We start from the raw sequence: 23,246 nt of genomic DNA, 5'->3' as shown, positions 1-23,246 counted from the left end.
TCTCTACTCATTTTCATTTTTATAAAATAGATTTTTCTTTACACATTAATAATTGCTGTTTATTTTTAAATGATACTTTTATACTGGATGTTTATCCTGGAATGATAATAGTCTCAACTATTTCTAAAGAAAAACTAGAGTTTTGAAGCTGCTAGAAAAAATTATCTTATTCCCCAAATTCTTTGTTCCTGCCTTCTAAGAATAACCAAGATCTCCAACTTGAAGAATTCAGTGAAGGAATAGCCTTTTATTTTTCTATTTAATTTTAGAAATTGATATTTAAGATCATCTTAGAGCTTTACTTTTAGAAAACAAAAATCAGTTCTATGTAAACAAAGGTGTACTGTAGACTTTCTTTTGTGTATCTGTATTATTTACAATTACTATTTGACTTAAGTGGAAAGAACATCTATCAACAGATAAATGACATTTTGAACAATAGGGCTGGAATTTCATTGGCAGAGATAGCCTGTTTGCATACATCTGGTTGTCAACTTTGTTTTTTTCCCTCAACAATCAAATTTCTTTCTGAAATATTAATGATATCTTTATTTTCCAGAACTGCTAACCTACTCCTTATGAGAAGCACATTTAATAACTAAACTACAGCATTTGTGTACAGTTATCGTCTTTCACTTTACTAAGTATTTCATCCAAATTCTAGGTTTTCAAAGACTGTTTAGCTTGTTCTTTGCTTTCCCAACACCTTCAGTGTTATTTTTTTCAATTTTTTTAAATGAAATTAAGTTCATTTGGTATTGTTTCTATTTCATTTTGGATTCCCTTGCATTCTGGTTGATTTCAATTATTTATTATTTATGGTGGGGGTTTGGGACATATTCCTGTGATTCTAAGGGTTAGAGCTATACTAAGAAGTATCCTTTTCTTCTTAACCCTACGACCTGTTCCTGTTCCATGCTACTTTCCAGCCCTTTCCTATCTAACCTCTGCATGTAACCAACCTCTTTATTTTTTGGTTTATCCTTCCTGTATATCTTTTGCAAAATCGTGTGTGTACATTTTCTTATATACTTTTCTTTATTACATGAAGGGTAGCTTACTATAGGTAAAACTTTTGCACTTTTCACATAACATTATGTTCTGAAAGTCACATTAGTTAAAAAGGTCTTCCACTATTTTTATTATAACTACCTATTATTCCATTGTGTAGATGTACCATATTTTTTTCAATAACTTTTTGTAGAAGTATCTAGATCACTTCTAATATTTTGTAATAGTAAACAATGCTGCAATGGATAACTTTGTGTATATATGTATTTCATGCTGTAAATTCCTAGGAGTGGAATTGTGTGTTCAAAATATAAGTTCATAGGTAGTTTTGTTAGGTCTTGCTAAACTCCCCTCCAGAAGGGTTGTATTGGTTTGCATGTTGGCCAGTAATGTTTGAAAACAGTGTGTTATCTCATTGGTTTGCTAACAGGATGGGTTATCCTACTTTGTTTGTGTGTGTGTAAACCGACTTTGATTTTTAAAGTAGTTTTAGGTTCACAGAAAAAATGAGTGGAGCTGGAAACAACCTAAGTGTCCATCATCGGATGAATGGATAAAGAAGATGTGGCACATATATACAATGGAATATTACTCAGCCATAAAAAGAAACGAAACTGAGCTATTTGTAATGAGGTGGATAGACCTAGAGTCTGTCATACAGAGTGAAGTAAGTCAGAAAGAGAAAGACAAATACCATATGTTAACACATATATACGGAATTAAAAAAAATGTCATGAAGAACCTAGGGGTAAAACGGGAATAAAGACACAGACCTACTTGAGAATGGACTTGAGGATATGGGGAGGGGGAAGGGTAAGCTGTGACAAAACGAAAGAGAGGCATGGACATATATACACTACCAAACTTAAGGTAGATAGCTAGTGGGAAGCAGCCGCAAAGCACAGGGAGATCAGCTCGGTGCTTTGTGACCGCCTGGAGGGGTGGGATGGGGAGGGTGGGAGGGAGGGAGATGCATGAGGGAAAGGATGTGGGAACAGATGTATATGTATGACTGATTCACTTTGTTATAAAGCAGAAACTTAAAAAAAAATGAGTGGAAAGTAGATAGTTCCCATATACTCCCTGCCCTACATAGGGCACAGCCTCCCTCACATTCAACATCCCCCACCACAGTGGTACACTTGTTACAATTGGTAAACCTACATTGACACGTCATCATCAACAAAAGTCTATAGTTTTCATTGGGGTTCATCCTTAGTATTGTGTGTTATATGGGTTTGACAAATATATAATAACCTGTACTCACCATATTAATATTATATAGAATAGTTTCACAGCCCCATAAATTCTCCATGCTCTTCCTATGCATTCCTCCCTCTTCCCTAAACCCTGGACACCACTGATATTTTTACTGTCTCCATACTTTTGCCTTTTCCAGAATGTCATATTGTTTAAATCATACAGTATGCAGCCTTTTAAGATTGGCTTCATTCACTTAGCAATATGCATTTAATGTTGCTCCATATCTTTTCATTTCTTAATTGTTCAATTCTTTTTAAACACTGAATAATATTCCATTGTCTGGATCTACTACAGTTTATCCATTCACCTACTGAAGGACATCTTGGCTGCTTCCAAGTTTGGCAATTATGAATGAAGCTGCTATAAGCATGTGTGTCTATGTTGCTGTGTGGATGTAAGTTTTCAACTCCTTTGGATAAATATGAAGGGGTGTGATTGCTAGATCATATGGTAAGAGTATGATTAATTTTGTAAAAAACTGCCAAACTGTCTTTCAGTGTGATTGTACTATTTTGAATCCCCACGAACAGTGGATGTGAGTTCCTATTGCTCCACATCCTCCTTTGCAAGAATTTGATATTGTCAGTGTTTTGGATTTTGTACATTTTACTTATTTATCTATTTATTTACTTATTTTTATTATTTTTATTTTTAAATTTTATTTATTTTTTTATACAGCAGATTCTTATTAATGATCAATTTTATACACATCAGTGTATACAGGTCAATCCCAATTGCTCAATTCATCACACCCCACTACCACCCGCCACCCCCGCTTTCCCCCCTTGGTGTCCATATGTTTGCCCTCCACATCTGTGTATCAATTTCTGCCCTGCAAACTGGTTCATCTGTACCATTTTTCTAGGTTCCAAATATATGCATTAATATACGATATTTGTTTTTCTCTTTCTGACTTACCTCACTCTGTATGACAATCTCTAGATCCATCCACATCTCAACAAATGACCCAATATCGTTCCTTTCCATGGCTGAGTAATATTCCATTGTATATATGTACTACATCTTCTTTATCCATTCATCTGTTGATGGGCATTTAGGTTGCTTCCATGACCTGGCTATTGTAAACTGTGCTGCATGAACATTGGGGTGACTGTGTCTTTTTTAATTATGGTTTTCTCTGTGTATATGCCAGGTAGTGGGATTGCTGGATCATATGGTAATTCTATTTTTAGTTTTTTAAGGAACCTCCACACTGTTCTCCATAGTGGCAATATCAATTTACATTCCCACCAACAGTGCAAGACGGTTCCCTCTTCTCCACATCCTCTGCAGAATTTGTTGTTTGTAGATTTTCTGATGATGCCCATTCTAACTGGTGTGAGGTGATACCTCATTGTGGTTTTGATTTGCATTTCTCTCATAATTAGTGATGTTGATCAGCTTTTCATGTGCCTCTGGGCCATCTGTATGTCTTCTTTGGAGAAATGTCTATTTAGGTCTTCTGCCCATTTTGGATTGGGTTTTTGTTTTTTAAATATTGAGCTGAATGAGCTATTTATATATTTTTGAAATGAATCTTTTGTCTGTTGATTCATTTGCAAATATTTTCTCCTATTCTGAGGGTTGTCTTTTCATCTTGTTTATGGTTTCCTTTGTGGTGCAAAAGCTTTGATGTTTCATTAGGTCCCATTTGTTTATTTTTGTTTCTATTTCATTACTCTAGGAGATGGATCACAAAAGATCTTGTTGTGACTTATGTCAAAGAGTGTTCTTTCTATGTTTTCCTCTAAGAGTTTTACAGTGTTCAGTCTTACATTTAGGTCTCGAATCCATTTTGAATTTATTATTGTGTATGGTGTTAGGGAGTGTTCTAATTTCATTCTTTTACATGTAGATGTCCAGTTTTCCCAGCACCAATTATTGAAGAGGCTGTCTTTTCTCCATTGTATATCCTTGCATTTATTTGTCATAGATTAGTTGAACATAGGTGCATGGGTTTATCTCTGGGCTTTCTATCCTGTTCCATTGATCTGAATTTCTGTTTCTGGGCCAGTACCACATTGTCTTCATTACTGTAGCTTTGTAGTGTAGTCTGAAGTCAGGGAGTCTGATTCCTCCAGCTCTGTTTTTTTTTCCCTCAAGACTGCTTTTGGTATTCGGGGACTTTTGTATCTCCAAACACATTTTAAGATTTTTTTGTTCTAGGTCTGCAAAAAAATGCCATTGGTAATTTGATAGGGATTGCATTGAACCTGTAGATTGCTTTGAGTATTATAGTCATTTTCACAATATTGATTCTTCCAATCCAAGAACCTGGCATATCTCTCCATCTGTTGGTATCATCTTTAATTTCTTTCTTTTTTTTTTTTTTTTTTTTTTTTTATTTTTCTTTTAAGTTTTTATTATTTAAATACACCATACTAGAGCAAATGTCTCTGAAAATATCACAAATAAAAGATTTTTTTCTTCATTCAGCAAATTAGAAGTAGGGGGAAATTTCTACACAGTAGCTTCTATGAGCCTGACTTTTTTTTCCAATTTTTTTCTTTTTTTCATTCTTTTTTTTTCTTTGCCATGGGAGTAGCAACATTAGGACGAAAACACTTACATGCATACATACATTGTATTTTACAGAGATACAATAAAAGTGTTTGTGATAGAATATCACAAAAGCCACATCTCTTTCCTTTATCTCATGTTCAGTTTTGATTGAAACACACTTCCTTACAACACTTAAATATACAAAGAGCAAATAGAATGTTGTTAAGGTAAAAACACAGGGTACAAACTCTGGCCAGTGCCCTGCTAATTGTTAATGAGGGTAGAAAGCAGATTTGAATGCTTCTTTTAATTAGCTTCATTAGTCATTTCCCTCCTCCCAAGCTCCCTCCCCCCCAAAGATGTCCTCCGGTGGATCTTTTTTCATTTTCTCTACAGTCTCCCATTAGCCCAGGTTCATGGAGTCCTTAATGTTCATATTCAGTCATTTTAATACACCAATAAATGCAAGAAGGGCGATCAAGACTAAAGAAGGTGCAATGGCATGGAGCTGGTACTGGTGCTAGCTACAAAGGTGACTTGTCTACTGAAGACACATGGGATCCACCTGTGATGAACAAGATCTGAGATGAAGGCACGCAGTCTGCATTACTCTGACCTTTTAGCAGACCTTCTGGTCTGGCAGTAGTGGATTGCTCTGAAGTGAATTCAAATGGCCATTGATGAGAGCTGTAGGTCTATCATGTTCACAAAATAAACTGCCATTGATGTAGTGAAACCGATCTCCTGGGACCAGGCGATTCCGGCAGGTAGAGCATGTAAAACACTTCAGATGATACACATTGCCTTGGGCCCTCATGACGAGTTCGCTCGCAGGAATAGACTGTCCACAAGCGCTGCAAGCACCGCTATTCCCAAATAACCTAATGTAGTCATTTCTGCAAAGGATCATGCCGCTCTTGGTGTAACAGGACGTGCCGATGTCGCCCAGCTGCGCCTGGCAGCAGGAACACTTGAGGCACCGGCTGTGCCAGTAGCTGTCCATGGCATAGAGCAGAAAGCGGTCCGCAATCTTGCCTCCGCAGCCTGCACACCGCTTCCAGGGGAGGGAGCCGGCCGTCACCGGGGGCGGCTGTGAGCTGCTGCCCGGATTCACCATGGTTTTTCTCAAGCTTTGTTCTGGGGCCACGAGCTCCTCTCAACTTTCCAGCGCCCGCCGCCGCTGACAATTTCAGCTCGGGTACTGTCAAAACTTTTAATTTCTTTCTTCAGTGTCTTATAGTCTTCTGAATACAGGTCTTTTGTCTCTCTAAGTAGGTTTATTCCTAGGTATTTTATTCTTTTTGTTGCAGTGGTAAATGTGAGTGTTTCCTCAATTTATCTTTCCGATCTTTCATCATTAGTGCATAGGAATGCAAGGGATTTCTGTGAATTAATTTTGTATCCTGCAACTTCACCAAATTCATTGATTAGCCCTAGTAGTTTTCTGGTGGTATCTCTAGGATTCTCTATGTATAGTATCATGTAATCTGCAAACAGTGACAGTTTTACTTCTTTTTTTCCAATTAGTATTCCTTTTATTTCTTTTTCCTCTCTGATTGCTGTGGCTAGGAGTTTGAAAACTATGTTAAAAAATAGTGGTGAGAGTGGACATCCTCGTCTTGTTCCTGGTCTTAGAGGAAATGTTTTCAGTTTTTCACCATTGAGAATGATGTTTGCTGTGGGTTTGTCATATATGGCCTTTATTGTGTTGAGGTAGGTTCCCTCTATGTCCACTCTCTGGAGAGTTTTTATCATAAATGGGTTTGAATTTTGTCAAAAGCTTTTTCTGCATCTATTGAGATGATAATATGGTTTTTATTCTTCAATTAGTTAATATGGTGTATCACATTGATTGATTTGCATATATTGAAGAACTCTTGCATCCCTGGGAAAAATCCCACTTGATCATGGTGTACGATCTTTTTAATGTGTTGTTGGATTCTATTTGCTAGTATTTTTTTGAGGATTTTGCATCTATATTCATCAGTGATATTTGTCTGCAATTTTCTTTTTCTGAAGTATCTTTGTCTGCTTTTAGTATCAGGTTGATGGTGGCCTCATGGAATGAGTTTGGGAGTGTTCCTTCCTCTGTAATTTTTTGAAGAGTTTGAGAAGAATGGGTAGTTTGAGAAGGTTGGGATTTGATAGAATTCACCTGTGAAGCCATCTGGTCCTGGACTTTTGTTTGTTGGAAGATTCTTAATCACAGTTTCAATTTCGTTACTTGTGATTCATCTGTTCATATTTTCTATTTCTTCCTGGTTCAGTCTTGAAAGGTTATACCTTTCTAAGAATTTATCCATTTCTTCCAGGTTGTGCATTTTATTGGTATACAGTTGCTTTTAATAGTGTCTTAGGATACTTTGTATTTCTGTGGTGTCTGTTGTAACTTCTCCTTTTTCATTTCTAATTTTATTGATTTGAGTCCTCTCCCTATTTTTCTTGTTGAGTCTGGCTAAAGGTTTATGAATTTTGTTTATCTTCTCAAAGAATGAGCTTTTAGTTTTATTGATATTTGATATTGTTTTCTTTGTTTCTATTTCATTTATTTCTGCTCTGACCTTTATGATTTCTTTCCTTCTGCTAACTTTGGGTTTTGTTTTTTTTTCTTTCTCTAGTTCGTTTAGGTGTAAGGTTAGATTGTTTATTTGTGTTTTTTCTTGTTTCTTGATGTAGGCTTGTATAGCTATAAACTTCCCTCTTAGAACTGCTTTTGCTGTGTCCCATAGGTTTTGGATCATCGTGTTTTCATTGTCATTTGTCTCTAGGTATTTCTTGATTTCCTCTTTGATTTCTTCAGTGATCTCTTGGTTATTTAGTAATGTATTGTTTAGTCTCCATGTGTTTGTGTTGTTTTCCCTGTAATTCATTTCTAATCTCATAGTGTTGTGGCCAGAAAAGATGCTTGATATGATTTCAATATTGTTAATTTTACTGAGGCTTGATTTGTGACCCAAGATGTGATCTATCCTGGAGAATGTTCTGATCGCACTTGAGAAGAAAGTGTAATCTGCTGGTTTTGGATGGAATGTCCTATAAATATCAATTAAATCTATCTTTTCTATTGTGTCATTTAAAGCTTTTGTTTCCTTATTTATTTTCATTTTGGATGGTCTGTCCATTGGTGTAAGTGAGGTGTTAAAGTCCCCCACTATTATTGTGTTATTGTCGATTTCCTCCTTTATAGCTGTTAACAGTTGCCTTATGTATTGAGGTGCTCCTCTGTTGGGTGCATATATATTTTAATTTTTATATCTTCTTCTTGGATTGATCCCTTTATCAGTATGTAGTGTCCTTCCTTGTCTCTTGTAACATTCTTTATTTTAAAGTCGATTTTATCTGATATGAGTATTGCTAGTCCAGCTTTCTTTTGATTTCCATTTGCATGGAATATCTTTTTCCATCCCCTCACTTTCAGTGTGTATGTGTCCCTAGGTCTGAAGTGGGTCTCTTGTAGACAGCATATAGATGGGTCTTGTTTTTGTATCCATTCAGCAAGCCTGTTTCTTTTGGTTGAGGCATTTAATCCATTCACATTTAAGGTAATTATCGATATGTATGTTCCTATGACCATTTTCTTAGTTGTTTTTTTTTTTTTTTTGTAAGTCCTTTTCTTCTCTTGAGTTTCCCACTTAGATAAGTTCCTTTAGCATTTGTTGTAGAGCTGGTTTGGTGGTGCTGAATTCTCTTAGCTTTTGCTTGTCTGTAAAGCATTTAATTCCTCCGTCAAATCTGAATGAGATCCTTGCTGGGTAGAGTAATCTTGGTTGTAGGTTCTTCCCTTTCATCACTTTAAGTATATCATGCCACTCCCTTGTGGCTTGTAGAGTTTCTGCTGAGAAATCAGCTGTTAACCTTATTGGAGTTACCTTGTATGTTATCTGTCATTATTCCCTTGCTGCTTTCAGTATATTTTCTTTGTCTTTAATTTTTGCCAGTATGATTACTATGTGTCTTGGCATGTTTTTCCTTGGGTTTATCCTGTATGGGACTCTCTGCGCTTCCTGGACATGGATGGCTATTTCCTTTCCCATGTTAAGGTAGTTTTCGATTATAATCTCTTCAAATATTTTCTCTGGTCTTTAGCTCTCTCTTCTTCTGGGACCCCTATAATGTGAATATTTTGCATTTAATGTTGTCCCAGAGGTCTCTTAGGCTGTCTTCATTTCTTTTCATTCTTTTTTCTTTATTCTGTTCTGCAGTAGTGAATTCCACCATTCTGTCTTCCAGGTCCCTTATGCGTTCTTCTGCCTCAGTTATTCTGCTATTGCTTCCTTCTAGTATAGTTTTCATTTCAGTTATTGTATTGTTCATCTCTGTTTGTTTGTTCTTTAATCTTCTAAGTCTTTGTTAAAAATTTCTTGCATCTTCTCGATCTTTGTTTCCATTCTTTTTCTGAGGTCCTTGATCATCACCACTATCATTATTCTGAATTCTTTTTCTGGAAGGTTGCCTATCTCCACTTCATTTAGTTTTTTTTTTTCTGGGATTTTATCTAGTTCCTTCATCTGGTACATAGCCCTCTGCCTTTTAAACTTGTCTATCTTTCTGTGAATATGTTTTTTGTTCCACAGGCTGCAGGATTGTAGTTCTTCTTTCTTCTTCTGTCTGCCCTCTGGTGGATGAGGCTATCTAAGAGGCTTTTGCAAGTTTTCTGATCAGAGGGACTGGTGGAGGGTAGAGCTGACTGTTGCTCTGGCGGGCAGAGCTCAGTAAAACTATCATCTGTTTGACTACTAATGGGTAGGGCTGGGTACTCTCCCTGTTTGGCCTGAGGCAACCCAACATTGGAGCCTATCTGGACTCTTTGGTGGAGCTAATCGCAGACTCTGGGAGGGCTCACGCCAAGGAGTACTTCCCAGAATTTCTGTTGCCAGTGTCCTTGTCCTCACGGTGAGCCACAGCCACCTCCGCCTCTGCAGGAGACCTTCCAACACTAGCAGGTAAGTCTGTTTCAGTCTCCCTTGGGGCCACTGCTCCTTCCTCTGGGTCCCAATGCACACACTACTTTGTGTGTGCCCTCCAAGTGTGGAGTCTCTGTTTCTCTCAGTCCTGTCGAAGTCCTGCCATCAAATCCCACTATCCTTCAAAGTCTGACTCTAGGAATTCCTCCTCCTGTTGCCAGACCCCAAGGTTGGGAAGCCTGATGTGGGGTTCAGAACATTCGCTCCAGTAAGTGGACTTCTGCGGTATAAGTGTTCTCCAGTCTGTGAGTCACCCATCCAGAAGTTATGGGATTCAATTTTACTGTGGTTCTGTGCCTCCTACAATCTCATTGTAGTTTCTCCTTTGTCTATGGATGTGGGGTATCATTTTTCTGACTTCCAGTGTCTGCCTGTAGATGATTGTCCAGCAGCTAGTTGTGATTCTGGTGTTCTCACAAGAGGGAGTGAGAGCATGTCCTTCCACTCTGCCATCTTGGTTCCGATTCTTGGACATTTTAATAGTGTATAGTGCTATTTCACTGTTGTCATTTGCAATTCCTTAATAATATATGATGTTGAATATATTTTCATATGCTTATGTGACATCTATATATCTTCCAAGGAGAGGTGTCAGTCCAGGTCTTTTGATCAATTATTAAGTTGAGCTTTTATTTTCTTACTTAAGAGTTATTTGTGTATTTTTTTTCTTTTACAACTTTATTGGAGTATAATTGATTTACAATGGAGTGTAAGTTTCTGCTGTATAACAAAGTTAATCAGCTATACGTATACATATATCTCCATAACTCCTCCCTCTTGCATCTCCCTCCCACCCTCCCTATCCCAACCTTCTAGATGGTCACAAAGCACTGAGATGATCTCCCTGTGCTATGTAGCTGCTCCCCACTAGGTATTTAATTTACATTTGGTTGTGTATATTTTTCCAGGCAACTCTCGTGCTTCGTCCCAGCTTACCTTTCCCTTTCCCCATGTCCTCAAGTCCATTCTCTATGCCTGGGTGTTTATTCCTGTCATGCCCATAGGTTCTTCAGAAACTTTATTTATTTATTTATTTATTTATTGATTCCATATATATGTGTTATCATATGGTATTTGTTTTTCTCTTTTGGACTTAACTTCACTCTGTATGCCAGACTCTAGGTCCATCCACCTGACTAAAAAAACCTCAATTTCGTTTTTTTTTTTTTTGTGGCTGAGTAATATTCCATTCTATGTATGTCCCATATCTTCTTTATCCATTCATCTATCAATGGACACAGAGGTTGCTTCCATGTCTTGGCTATTGTAAATAGAGGTGTAATGAATATTGTGGTGCATGATTCTTTTTGCATTATGGTTTTCTCAGGGTATATGCCCAGTAGTGGTATTGCTGGGTCATATGGTACTTCTATTTTTAGTTTTTTAAAGGAAGCTCCATACTGTTCTCCATACAGGCTGTACCAATTTACATTCTACCAACAGTACAAACGGGTTCTCTTTTCTCCACACCCTCCCCAACAGTAATTGTTTGTAGATTTTTTGATGATGGCCATTCTGACTGGTGTGAGGTGATACCTCACTGTAGTTTTGATTTGCATTTCTCTACTGATTACTGATGCTGAGAATCCTTTCATGTGTTTGCTGGCCATCTATATATCTTCTTTTTTTTTAAATTTTCAGCTGTATGTGTCTTTGTTGCTCTTCACAGGCTTTCTCTATTTGCGGTAAGTGGGGGCTGCTCTTCGTTGTGATGCATGACTCATTGCAGTGGTTTCTCTTGTTGTGGAGCACAGACTCTAGGCATGTGGGCTTCAGTAGTTGTGGCAATTGGGCTGAGTAGTTGTCGCACATGGGCGCTATAGTGCAGGTTCTGTAGTTGTGGCTCACAGGTTTATTTGCACCATGGCATGTGGGATCTTGCTGGACCAGGGCTTGAACCCATGTCCCCTGCATTGGCAGGTAGATGCTTAACCACTGCATCATGAGAGAAGTCCCTGTATATCTTCTTTGGAGAAATGTCTATTTAGGTCTTCTGCACCTTTTTGGATTTGTTTTTTTTGTGTTTTTGACATTGACCTGAATGAGTTGCTTGTAAATTTTGGAGATTAATCTTTTGTTACTTGCTTCATTTACAAATATTTTCTCCCATTCTGAGGGCTGGCTTTTCGTCTTGTTTATGGTTTCCTTTGCTGTGCAAAAGCTTTTAAGTTTCATTAGGCCCCATTGGTTTATTTTTGCTTTTATTTCCATTTCTCTAGGAGGTGGGTCAAAAAGGATTTTTTTGTGATTTATGTCATAGAGTGTTCTGCCTATGTTTTCTTCTAAGAGTTTTATAGTGTCTGGCCTTATATTTAGGTCTTTAATCCATTTTGAGTTTACTTTTGTGTATGGTGTTATGTAGTGTTCTAATTTCACTCTTTTACATGTAGCTGTCCAGTTTTCCCAGCACCACTTATTGAAGAGGGTTTCTTGTCTCCATTGTATATTCTTTGTCTCCTTTTTCAAAAATAAGTTGACCATATGTGCATGGGTTAACCTCTGGGCTTTCTATCCTCTTCCATTGTTCTATATTTCTGTTTTTGTGCCAGTGCCATATTGTCTTGATTACGGTAGCTTTGTAGTATAGTCTGAGGTCTGGGAGCATGACTCCTCCAGCTTTGTTTTGCTTTCTCAACATTGCTTTGGCTATTTGGGGTCTTTTCTGTTTCCATACAAATTGTGAATATTTTTGTTCTAGTTCTGTGAAAAATGCCAGTGGTAGTTTGATAGGGATTGCATTGAATCTGTAGATTGTTTTGGGTAGTAGAGTCATTTTCACAGTGTTGATTCTTCGAACTCAAGAATATGGTACATCTCTCCATCTGTTTGTAAAAACTTTAATTTTGGGCTTCCCTGGTGGCGCAGTGGTTGAGAATCCGCCTGCCGATGCAGGGGACACGGGTTAGTGCCCCGGTCTGGGAAGATCCCACATGCCGCAGAGTGGCTAGGCCCGTGAGCCATGGCCACTGAGCCTGTGCGTCCAGAGCCTGTGCTCCGCAATGGGAGAGGCCACAACAGTGAGAGGTCCGCGTACCGCAAAAAAAAAAAAAAACTTTAATTTTTTCCTCAGTGTCTTATAGTTTTCTGCATACATGTCTTTCGTCTCTTAGGTAGGTTGATTCCAAGGTATTTTATTCTTTTTGTTGCAATGGTAAATGGGAGTGTTTCCTTAATTTCTCTTTCAGAGTTTTCATCATTAGTGTACAGGAATTCAAGAGATTTCTGTACATTAATTTTGTATCCTGCTACTTTACCAAGTTCATTGATTAACTCTAGAAATCTCTGATAGCATCTTTAAGATTTTCCATGTGTAGTATCATGTCATCTGCAAACAGTGACAGATTTAATTCTTGTTTTCCAATTTGGATTTCTTTTACTTATTTTTCTTCTCTGATTGCTGTGGCTAAAACTTCCAAATCTTTGTTGAATAATAGTGGTGAGAATGGACAACCTTGTCTTGTTCCTTATCTTAGAAGAAATGTTTTCAGTTTTTTACCATGGAGCATGATGCTGGTTGTTGGTTTTTCATATATGGCTTTTATTATGAAAGTTTGCTCTAGGCCTACCTTCTGGAGGGTTTTTATCATAAATGGGTATTGAATTTTTTCGAAAGCTTTCTGCATCTATTGAGATGATCATATGCTTTTTTCCTTCAATTTGTTAATATGGTTTATCACATTGATTGATTTGCGTGTATTGAATAATCCTTGCATTTCTGGGATATACCCCACTTGATTATGGTGTATGATCCTTTTAATGTGCAGTTGGATTCTCTTCGCTAGAGATCTGTTGAGAATTTTTGCATCTATGTCATCAGTGATATCGGCCTGTATTATTCTTTCTTTGTGACATTTTTTTCTGGTTTTGATATCAGGGTGATGGTGGCCTTGTAGAATGAGTTAGGGAGTGTTCCTCCCTCTGTTATATTTTGGAAGTGTTTCAGAAGTATAGGTATTAACTCTTCTCTAAATGTTTGATAGATTTCACCTGGGAAGCCATCTGGTCCTGGGCTTTTGTTTGTTGGAAAATTTTTAATCACAGTCTCAATTTCACTGCTTGTGATTGTTCTGTTTATATTTTCTATTTCTTCCTGGTTCAGTCTCAGAAGGTTGTGCTTTTCTAAGAATCTGTCCATTTCTTCCAGGTTGTCCATTTTATTGTCAAAAACTTGCTTGTAGTAATCTCTCATGATTCTTTGTATTTCTGTAGTGTCAGTTGTTACATCTCCTTTTTCATTTCTATTATATTGATTTGAGTCTTCTCCCTGTTTTTCTTGATGAGTCTGGCTAATGGTTTATTAATTTTTTTATCTTCTCAAGGAACCAACTTTTAGGTTTATTGATGTTTGCAATTGTTTCCTTTATTTCTTTTTCATTTATTTCTGATCTGATCTTTATGATTTATTTCCTTCTTCTAAGTTTGGGGGTTTTTGTTCTTCTGTCTCTATTTGCTTTTGTTTTAATTTTAGGTTGCTTATTTGAGATACTTCTTGTTTCTTGAGGTAAGATTGTATTGCTATAAACTTCATTCTAAAAACTGCCTTTGCTAAATCCCATAGATTTGGGGTAATCATGTTTTCATTTTCATTGGTTTCTAGGTATTTTTTCATTTCCCCTTTGATATTTTCAGTGATATCTTGGTTATTTAGTAGTGTATTGTTTGGCCTCCATATGTTTGTATTTTTTACATTTTTTTCCTGTAGTTGATATCTAATCTCATAGTGTTGTTGTCAGAAAATATAATTGATATGATTTCAATTTTCTTAAATTTAAGAAGACTTGATTTGTGAACAAAGGTATGTTCTATCCTGAAAATATTCCATGATCACTTCAGAAGAAAGTGTATTCTGATATTTTTGGATGGAATGTCCTCTAAATATCAATTTAGTCCCTCTTGTTTAATATATCATTTAAAGCTTGTGTTTCCTTATTTATTTTCATGTTTCTTTATTTATTTTCATTTCAGATGATCTGTCCATTAGTGAATGTGTGGTGTTAAAGTCCCTGACTATGATTGTGTTACTGTCAATTTCCACTTTTATTGCTGTGAGCATTTGCCTTACGTATTGAGGTCTTCCTAAGTTGGATGCATACATATTTACAACAGTTATATCTTCTTGGATCGATCCCTTGATCATTATGTAGTGTCCTTCTTTGTCTCTTGTAATAGTTTTTATTTTAAAGTCTATTTTCTGATATGAGAATTGAAATTCCAGCTTTCTTTTGATTTCCATTTGCATGGCATATCTTTTTCCATCCCCTCACTTTCAGTCAGTACGTATCCCTAGGTCTGATGTGGGTATCTTGTAGACAGCATATAAATGGTTCCTATTTTTGTATCCATTCAGCCTGTCTATGTCTTTGTTTTATCCTTTAATCCATTTTTATTTATTGTAGTTATCATTATGTATGTTCCTATTACCATTTTCTTAATTGTTTTGGGTTTTGTTACTGTACGTATTTTCTTTTTCTGTTTTTCCTGCCTAAAGCAGTTCTTTCAGCATTTGGTGTTTTTTGTTTTTGTTTTTTTTCTTGTTGTTGTTTTGTGGTACGCAGGCCTATCACTGTTGTGGACTCTCCTATTGTGGAGCACAGGCTCCAGACGCACAGGCTCTGTGGCCATGGCTCATGGGCTTAGCTGGTCCACGGCATGTGGGATTTTCCTGGACTGGGGCATGAACCCGTGTCCCCTGCATTGGCAAGCAGACTCTCAACAGCTGCACCACCAGGGAAACCCATGTATTTCATTTTTATGCTTTGATTAATATGTGTTTTGGGGTATTTCTCCTTGGATTTATCCTGCAAGGGACTGTCTCTTCTTCCTGGACTTGATTGACTATTTCCTTTCCCATGTTAGGGAAATTTTCAAGTATAAACTCTTAAAATTTTCTTAGTCCTTTCTTTTTCTCTTCTTTCTAGGACCCCTATAATTCGAGTGTTGGTGCGTTTAATATTGTCGCAGAGGTCTCTGAGACTGTTCTCAATTCTTTTTTCATTTTTTTTCTTTATTCTGCTCTGCAGTAGTTATTTTCACTATTTTATCTTCCAGGTCACCTATCCGTTCTTCTGCCTCAGTTATTCTGCTATTGATTCCTTCTAGAGAATTTGTAATTTCATTTACTGTGTTGTTCTTCATTGTTTATTTATTCTTTAGTTCTTCTAGGTCCTTGTTATATGTTTCTTGTATTTTTTCCATTCTATTTCCAGGATTCTGGATCATCTTTACCATCATTATCCTGAAGTCTGTTTCAGGTAGACTGCATATTTCCTCTTCATTTGTTTGGTCTGGTGGGTTTTTACCTTTCTCCTTTATCTTCTGTGTGTTTCTCTGTCTTCTCATTTTGCTTAACTTAGTGTGTTTGGCATCTCCTTTTTACAGGCTGCAGGTTTGTAGTTCCCGGGGCTTTTGGTGTCTGCCCCCAGTGAGTAAGGTTGGTTCAGCGGGTTGTGTAGGCTTCCTGGTGGAGGGGACTGTTGTTTGTGTTCTGGTGGATGAGTCTGGATCTTGTCTTTATGGTGGACAGGACCATGTCCTGTGGTGTGTTTTAGGGTTTCTATGACATTATTATTTTAGGCTGCCTCTCTGCTAATGCGTGGGTTTGTGTTCCTGTCTTGCTAGTTGTTTGGCATAGGGTGTCCAGCACTGTATCTTGTGGTTGTTGAGTGGATCTTGATCTTAGAGTTGAGATGGAGATCTCTGGTAGAGCTTTCCCTGTTTGATATTGTGTGGAGCCAGAAGGTCTCTGGTGGACCAATGTCTTGATCTCGGCTCTCTCACCTCATAGGCACAGGCCTGACACCTGGCCAGAGCACAAAGATCCTGTCAGCCACATGACTAAGAAGAAAAATAAGAAAAAAACAAAGAAGAAAAAATAAAATTAAATTAAAAAGTTATTAAAATAAAAAATTATTAAAAATAAAATTTTAAAATTTATAAAGTAATATAAAAAAAGAAAGAAGGAAGAGAGCAGACAAACTAAAAAACAAATCCACCAATGATAACAATAGGTAAAAACTGTAGAAAAAGAAAAAAAAAGAAAAAACGGACACATAGAACCCTAGGACAAATGGTAAAAGCAAAGCTATACAGACAATATCATGCAAAGAAACATCCTCATACACACTCACAAAATAGAAAAAGGAAAAATTATATATATCTATATATTAAAAAAGGAGGAGAGCAATCAAATCAATAAAGAAATCTAACAATGATAATAAACTCTAAATACTAAACTTAGATAAACATAAAACCATAAACCAATTAGATACAGAAAGCAAACCCCAAGTCTACCGCTGTTCCCAAAGTCCACCACCTCAGTTTTGGGTTGATTCATTGTCTATTCAGGTATTCCACAGATGCCCTGTACATCTGGTTGACTGTGGAGATTTAATCTGCTGCTCCTGAGGTTGCTGAGAGAAATTTCACTTTCTATTCTTTGTTTGCACAGCTCCTGGTGTTCAGCTTTGGATTTGTCCCTGCCTCTGCCTGTAGGTCGCCTGAGGGCATCTGTTTTCCCTCAGACAGGACGGTGTTAAAGTAGCACCTGATTAGGGGACTCTGGCTCACTTAGGCAGGGGGAGGGTGGGTGGGGGTAGGGGAGGGGTAGGGTTATGGAATGCTGGGCTAGCCTGCGGTATCAGAGGCTAGCTTGACGTTGCAACAGCCTGAGACATGCCTTGTGTTCTCCCGGGGAAGTTGCCCCTGCATCACAGGACCCTGGCAGTGGCAGGCTGCACAGGCTTGCAGGAGGGGAGGTGGGGGAGGTGTGGATAGTGACCTGTGTTTTCACACAAGCTTCTTGCTGGCTGCAGCAGCAACCTTAGAGTCTCATGCCCACCTCTGGGCTCCATGCTGATATCCACAGCTCTTATCTGTCTCTGGAGATCATTTTTGCTGTGCTCTGTATCCCCTCTCATCGCACACCCTGAAACAATGGTCTCTTGCCTTTTAGGTAGTCCCAGACTTTATCCTAGACTTCCTCCCAGCTAGCTGTGGTACACTAACCCCCTTCAGGTTGTGTTCATGCAGACAGCCCCAGTCTTCTCCCTGGGGTCTGAGCTCTGAAACCTGAGCCTCAGCTCACAGTCTCCAACCACCCTGGCAGGTGAGAAGACGAGCCTCTCAGGCTGGTGAGTGCTGGTTGGCACCAATCCTCTGTGAGGGGATATCTCCACTTTGCCCTCTGCACCCCTGTTGTTGCACTCTCCTTCGTGGCTCTGAAGCTTTCCCCCTACCAACCCCAGCCTCTACCAGTGAAGGGGCTTCCTAGTGTGTGGAAACTTTTCCTCCTTCACAGATCCCTCCCAGAGGTACAGGTCCTGTCACTATTCTTTTGTCTCTGTTTTTTTCTTTTGCCTTACCCAGGTACCTGGGGAGTTTCTTGCCTTTTGGGAAGTCTGAGGTCTTCTGCCCGTGTTCAGTATGTGTTCTGTAGGAGTTGTTCCACATGTAGATGTATTTCTGATGTATTTGCTGGGGGGAAGCTGATCTCCACGTTTTACTTCTCAGCCATCTTGAAGGTCTCTCTCTGTGTAATTCTTTGTATAAAGGAATAACAGTCCTTTATCAGATATATCCTTTGCAAATATGTTCTCCCAGTGTGGGTTCACTTTTCTTTCTCTTTACAGTGTCTTTCATAGAGCAGACATTTTTAATTTAATAAAGTTCAGCTTATCGGTTATTTCTTTCATGGATCATGTCTTTGATGTTTTATCCAAAAAGTCATCAACATATCAGAGGTCACATATATTTTCTCCTATGTTACCTTCTAGGAGCTTCCCAGTTTTGCTTTTTACATTTATGTTTATGATCTATATTGAGTTAATTTTTGTGAAGAGCATTATGTTTGTGTCTAGATTCATATTTTGCTTGTGGATGTCCAGTTGTTTCAGCAACTTTGTTTTCCTACTGTTTAGTCTTTGTCAATCTGGGACATGAGAAATGATATCTCAGTGTTGTTATAACTTACATTTCTTTTATTATTACATTTTTATATGTTTGAAGGCTATATATATATATATATATATATATATATATATATATATATATAATGTGTTGTCTGTCCATATATTTTTTTCTATTTTCCCCCATTTTTTGTCTTTCAATTTTTAAGAATTCCTTTTGTATTATTAATCAAACTTTTGTAGATGGTGCACATTACAAATATTTTCTCACTGTTTTTCAGTTCGTCTTTTGATTTTTTATGGTGTTTTGTACTATGAATTTTTACATTTTTTTTCTCTAGTCAGCTTTATCAATCTGTTTATTGCCTCTAGGTTTTAAGTCATAATTAGAAATTCTATCCTACTCTGAATTTAAAGAGGAATTCACCCATATAGTACATGCTGATTTCATTTTTTAGATTTAGCTTTATAATCTATTTAGACTCTGTTCTTGTATGGTGTGAGATATGAATCTAATTTTACCTTGTTCCCAAATGGCTACCCAGTTGTCCCAGAGCAATTTATTTAAAAATCCATCTTTGCCTGGAGTTTATGTTGATCACTGTGTTCTGGGGCATCTGCTTTCTGCTGTAGAGCCTTTATTATTAATAAAAGTAAGATCCTAGCTCCACAACAAGAGAAGTTACTGCAATGAGAAGCCCGCACACCATAACAAAGAATAGTCCCCATTCACCATAACTAGAGAAAGCCTATGCACAGCAACAAAGACCCAATTCAGCCAAATAAATAAATTAATTAAATTAAAATAAAAATAAATAAAAATAAATAAAAGTAAGATCCTAGACTTTTCTTTTGCTTTTGCTTGAAGAATACTAGTTAAATATGGGGATTTTATAATTTGATTGCCAATAAACTCTAGCGTCTCCTTAACATGCCATGCAAGCTGGTTGCCTACTGGGTTTGTTGGAAAGGAATGCTGTCAGACATGGCAGCCTGGTACTTTGTGATTGCAAGCTGGAGTGTTGGGGATGGGTGTCTTAAACATCTTTTTGCAAAACATCCTTTGCCATTCATAGTGAATGTTAAAATCATCACTCTTATATTAGGAAGCCAAGGCCTTTCTTTTCTAACAACTTTTACCACCCTCACACCCACCCCCAAACAGTAGCCTATTGGTTGTAGACTACAATGGATAGATTTATTGTCTGCCTTTTTAAATAGTACATATTCAGGGTCTAGTAAAGTGTCTTACACACAGCAGGTAATAAACTAAAACCTCATTTAGTGACCATGAGTGTGAAAGAATAAATGAATTAATGATGTATTACTTTATTTTTATTTGCTTACTTTTATTTTATTTTATTTTTTAATTTTTTAAACTTTTTATTTTATACTGGTATATAGTTGATTAACAATGTTGTGCTAGCTTCAGGTGTACAACAAAGTGATTCAGTTATACATATACATGTATCTATTATTTTTCAAATTATTTTCCCATTTAGGCTGTTATATAATATTGAGCAGAGTTCCCTGTGCTATGCAGTAGGTCCTTATTGGTTATCCATCTTAAATATAGCAGTGTGTACATGTCAATCTCAAACTCCCTAACTATCCCCCCTACCCTTCCCCCCCGGTAATGGTTAGTTCATTTTCTAAGTCTGTGAGTGGACCTAGAAATTGTCATACTGAGTGAAGTAAGTCAGAGAAAGATAAATATTGTACAATATTGCTTATACGCAGAATCTAAAAAAAAAAAAGATACAAATGAACTGATGTATTACTTTAAATCATTTCAAGTCCAGTGTTGAAACAGCTATTGTATCACATTACCAGACCTTAAATATCTTAAATATCATATTTAAACAAAAAAATGATATTTATGGATGTATGTTTTCCCTAAGGATCAATTATCTATGGGTGTTTCTACAATAGATTAAGTATTGCACCTGGACAATTGACTTCTATTAGCTCACTTAATTCTCATTGCAACCCTCTGAAGTAGATATTAGCCTGCTTAACAATGGGGAGGGGAAACTCAGTAAGTTTCAGTGATTTGCAAAAGATGATGTCAGATATTTGGGTTTCAAGTCCACTCTCCTTTCTCAACAGCATGTTGAGAAGTATTAAGGTTTTTTTCCCCCAAATGAAGAATCTAGGAGAGTCACAACACTCCATGATCCACCCCTTGCAATGGCTGATGTGTGATAATTTACTGATACTTACAAGCTATTTCTTGAGACAGTATCAGAATTTTTCTGCTTCTTACAATATTATTGTCATACCCCAATCTGTAGCAGGTAATAAATAATTCAGACTGAATTTGGCAAGAACAAATGTTTGTCCTTTCCCACTTTCTGTTGGCTTAGGAGGAAATTATTTTCTCTTTTTAATTGTTTACTGAACAAAAATGCATTTACATTGTTTTCCAAGCCAGCTGTGTGGTCTGGCCTATTTTTCCCCATAGATTTGAAGACCAAATTGTGTAAAATCTACTTGCTTTAGTAACAGGAGATCCTGCTAAGAAAACTTTCAGTTAGATTCACACAATAAAGCACACCAATCTGACGTCTGGGTCAGATTTAATAAATCAATTCTCCCTTGCTTCCAAAGAAGTCATTTTATTCTGGAAGACAAACTATCATGGTACAACTGGAAAATGAAAATCTGTATTTGGAACTACTCTGGGTTTTCTGATGGGTCAATAGTTGTATTTAATATATGTAAAGATAAGCCAAAGGCAGTTTCAAATAATGATGACATTTTAGTCTGGGCATACTAGGACCCTCCTGATAACAACATGATGGAAATATCACACATTTACCTAGAATATTTTATTGTCAGCACAATATGGTTCTGCATCTGGATGCAACTGTGGTGCAGGGGCAGGAAGATAGAAAATGAGTTGGATTTGAAGTCAGACACCTTAGGTTCAATTGCCAGCCAAATGACTTGTTAGTGACTTGACTGGACCTAGTGTCCTACCCTTTCTGAATTAGTAAAATGTGTAGATTTAAATGAGATTTGCATGTGAAAGCTGTTGATACAATCTAAAAATACTATGCAAATGTAACCTTTTAAATTCCTATAGCTTTTCTTGTATTTTTCTTCCCACTGACTTAGTGAGGTAGGTAAAGATAGTAAGACCTACAGAGACTTACTTGAGACATGTGTAGAGTAAGCCTCCTGGTTACATGTATTTTGTAAGGAGGAAGCTGCCATTGGAGAGGGAGGAAGCTCAGGTCTTTCTGCTCAGTCTTTTGACAATTTTTTTTAACCTATAAGACTCTGTGCTGAGTGCTCTTCAGATGCTGGAAAGAGGTTGAAAAAGACTATACTTATCCTGCTTAACACAAGTGTGCTGTTGCATAAGGCCCAGGATCTACCATAAAAGAGTAAATCCTAATTTCTCCCCTCAAGGGGCTCATGACATATTGGGAAGGAAAGGCTGACACACAACTAAATAATTGTGACTCACTTGACCCACTTCACAGGCTTCCAGAGCAAAATTATTATATTTCTCTGGTTCTTCAGATTCTAAGCTGAAGTCTCTTTGCTTTGATTTACCATTAGATCATATTCTCTCCTGAGTTCTTCTTCTTCCCCCTACAGCAACTAGTCAAGAATTATGGGATTAACTCTATCTTCGTACAACAGAGAGAACAAAGCAAAATTAGCAGTCCACTTGTGGTCCACCACGTGGTGTTTTGGTTCTTTACTGCTCTCTGGTGTCATCCTCATTACCCTTTGTGTCCCTGAGGTAGAACCAGCAACATTTCATAGTTGCAGCTCTCTGGCTTATACTCTATGGTTCTAAAGCATGACAGTATTGTGAGAGTAGCTGCTAAGAGGGCATTTCTTACCTTTCTCTTATGAATTGTCCAACATGGTGGCCAATCAGTGACTAGAGCAGCTGAAATGTGGCTAGTTCAAATAAAGATGTACTTACAGAAAATACACTCCTTGTGGGGAAAAGGGAACCCTTCTACACAGTTGGTGGGAATGTAAATTGGTGCAGCCACTATGGAAAACAATATGGTGGTTCCTTAAAAACTAAGACTAGAGCTCCCATATGATCCATCAATCCCACTTTTGGGCATATATTCTGAAAAGATGAAAGCTCTAATTATAAAAGATACATGCACCCCAATGTTCATAAGAGCATTAATTACAATAGATAAGACATGGAAACAACCCAAGTGTCCATCAACAGAAGACTGGTTTAAGAGAAAAAAAAAACAAAAACAAACAAATATATATATATATATATATATATATATATACACACACACACACACACACACACACACACACACACACACACACACACACAATGGAATATTACTCAGCCATAAAAAAGAATGAAATATTGTCATTTGCATCAACATGGACCTAGAGAATATCATACTAAGTGAAGTAAATCAACAGAGAAAAACAAATATTATATGATATCACATATGTGGAATCTAAAAAAATAATACAAATAAACCTGTGTGTGAAACAGAAACAGGCTCACAGACATAGAAAACAAATATATGATTACCAAAGGGGAAAGGGAGTGGGGGAGGGATAAATTAGGAATATGGGATTAACAGATACAAACTAC

The 23,246-nt window shown here is 37.2% G+C and overlaps 1 protein-coding gene across 1 annotated transcript; it reads right to left on the bottom strand.

Moving 5' to 3' along the window:
* Positions 1 to 4,637: 4,637 nt before the first annotated feature.
* On the bottom strand, positions 4,638 to 5,976 carry LOC132481210 (LIM domain transcription factor LMO4). Its single transcript, XM_060085935.1, has one exon. It carries the CDS (start codon positions 5,891 to 5,893, stop codon positions 5,396 to 5,398), a length of 498 nt encoding a protein of 165 aa, XP_059941918.1. The 5' UTR covers positions 5,894 to 5,976; the 3' UTR covers positions 4,638 to 5,395.
* Positions 5,977 to 23,246: the final 17,270 nt, after the last annotated feature.

This window comes from Mesoplodon densirostris, chromosome 1 (assembly GCF_025265405.1).
Source record: "Mesoplodon densirostris isolate mMesDen1 chromosome 1, mMesDen1 primary haplotype, whole genome shotgun sequence".
Classification (NCBI taxonomy): Eukaryota; Metazoa; Chordata; class Mammalia; order Artiodactyla; family Ziphiidae; genus Mesoplodon; species Mesoplodon densirostris.
The sequence above is the reverse complement of the archived record's forward strand: the minus strand, read 5'-3'. Positions and strand labels throughout refer to the sequence as shown.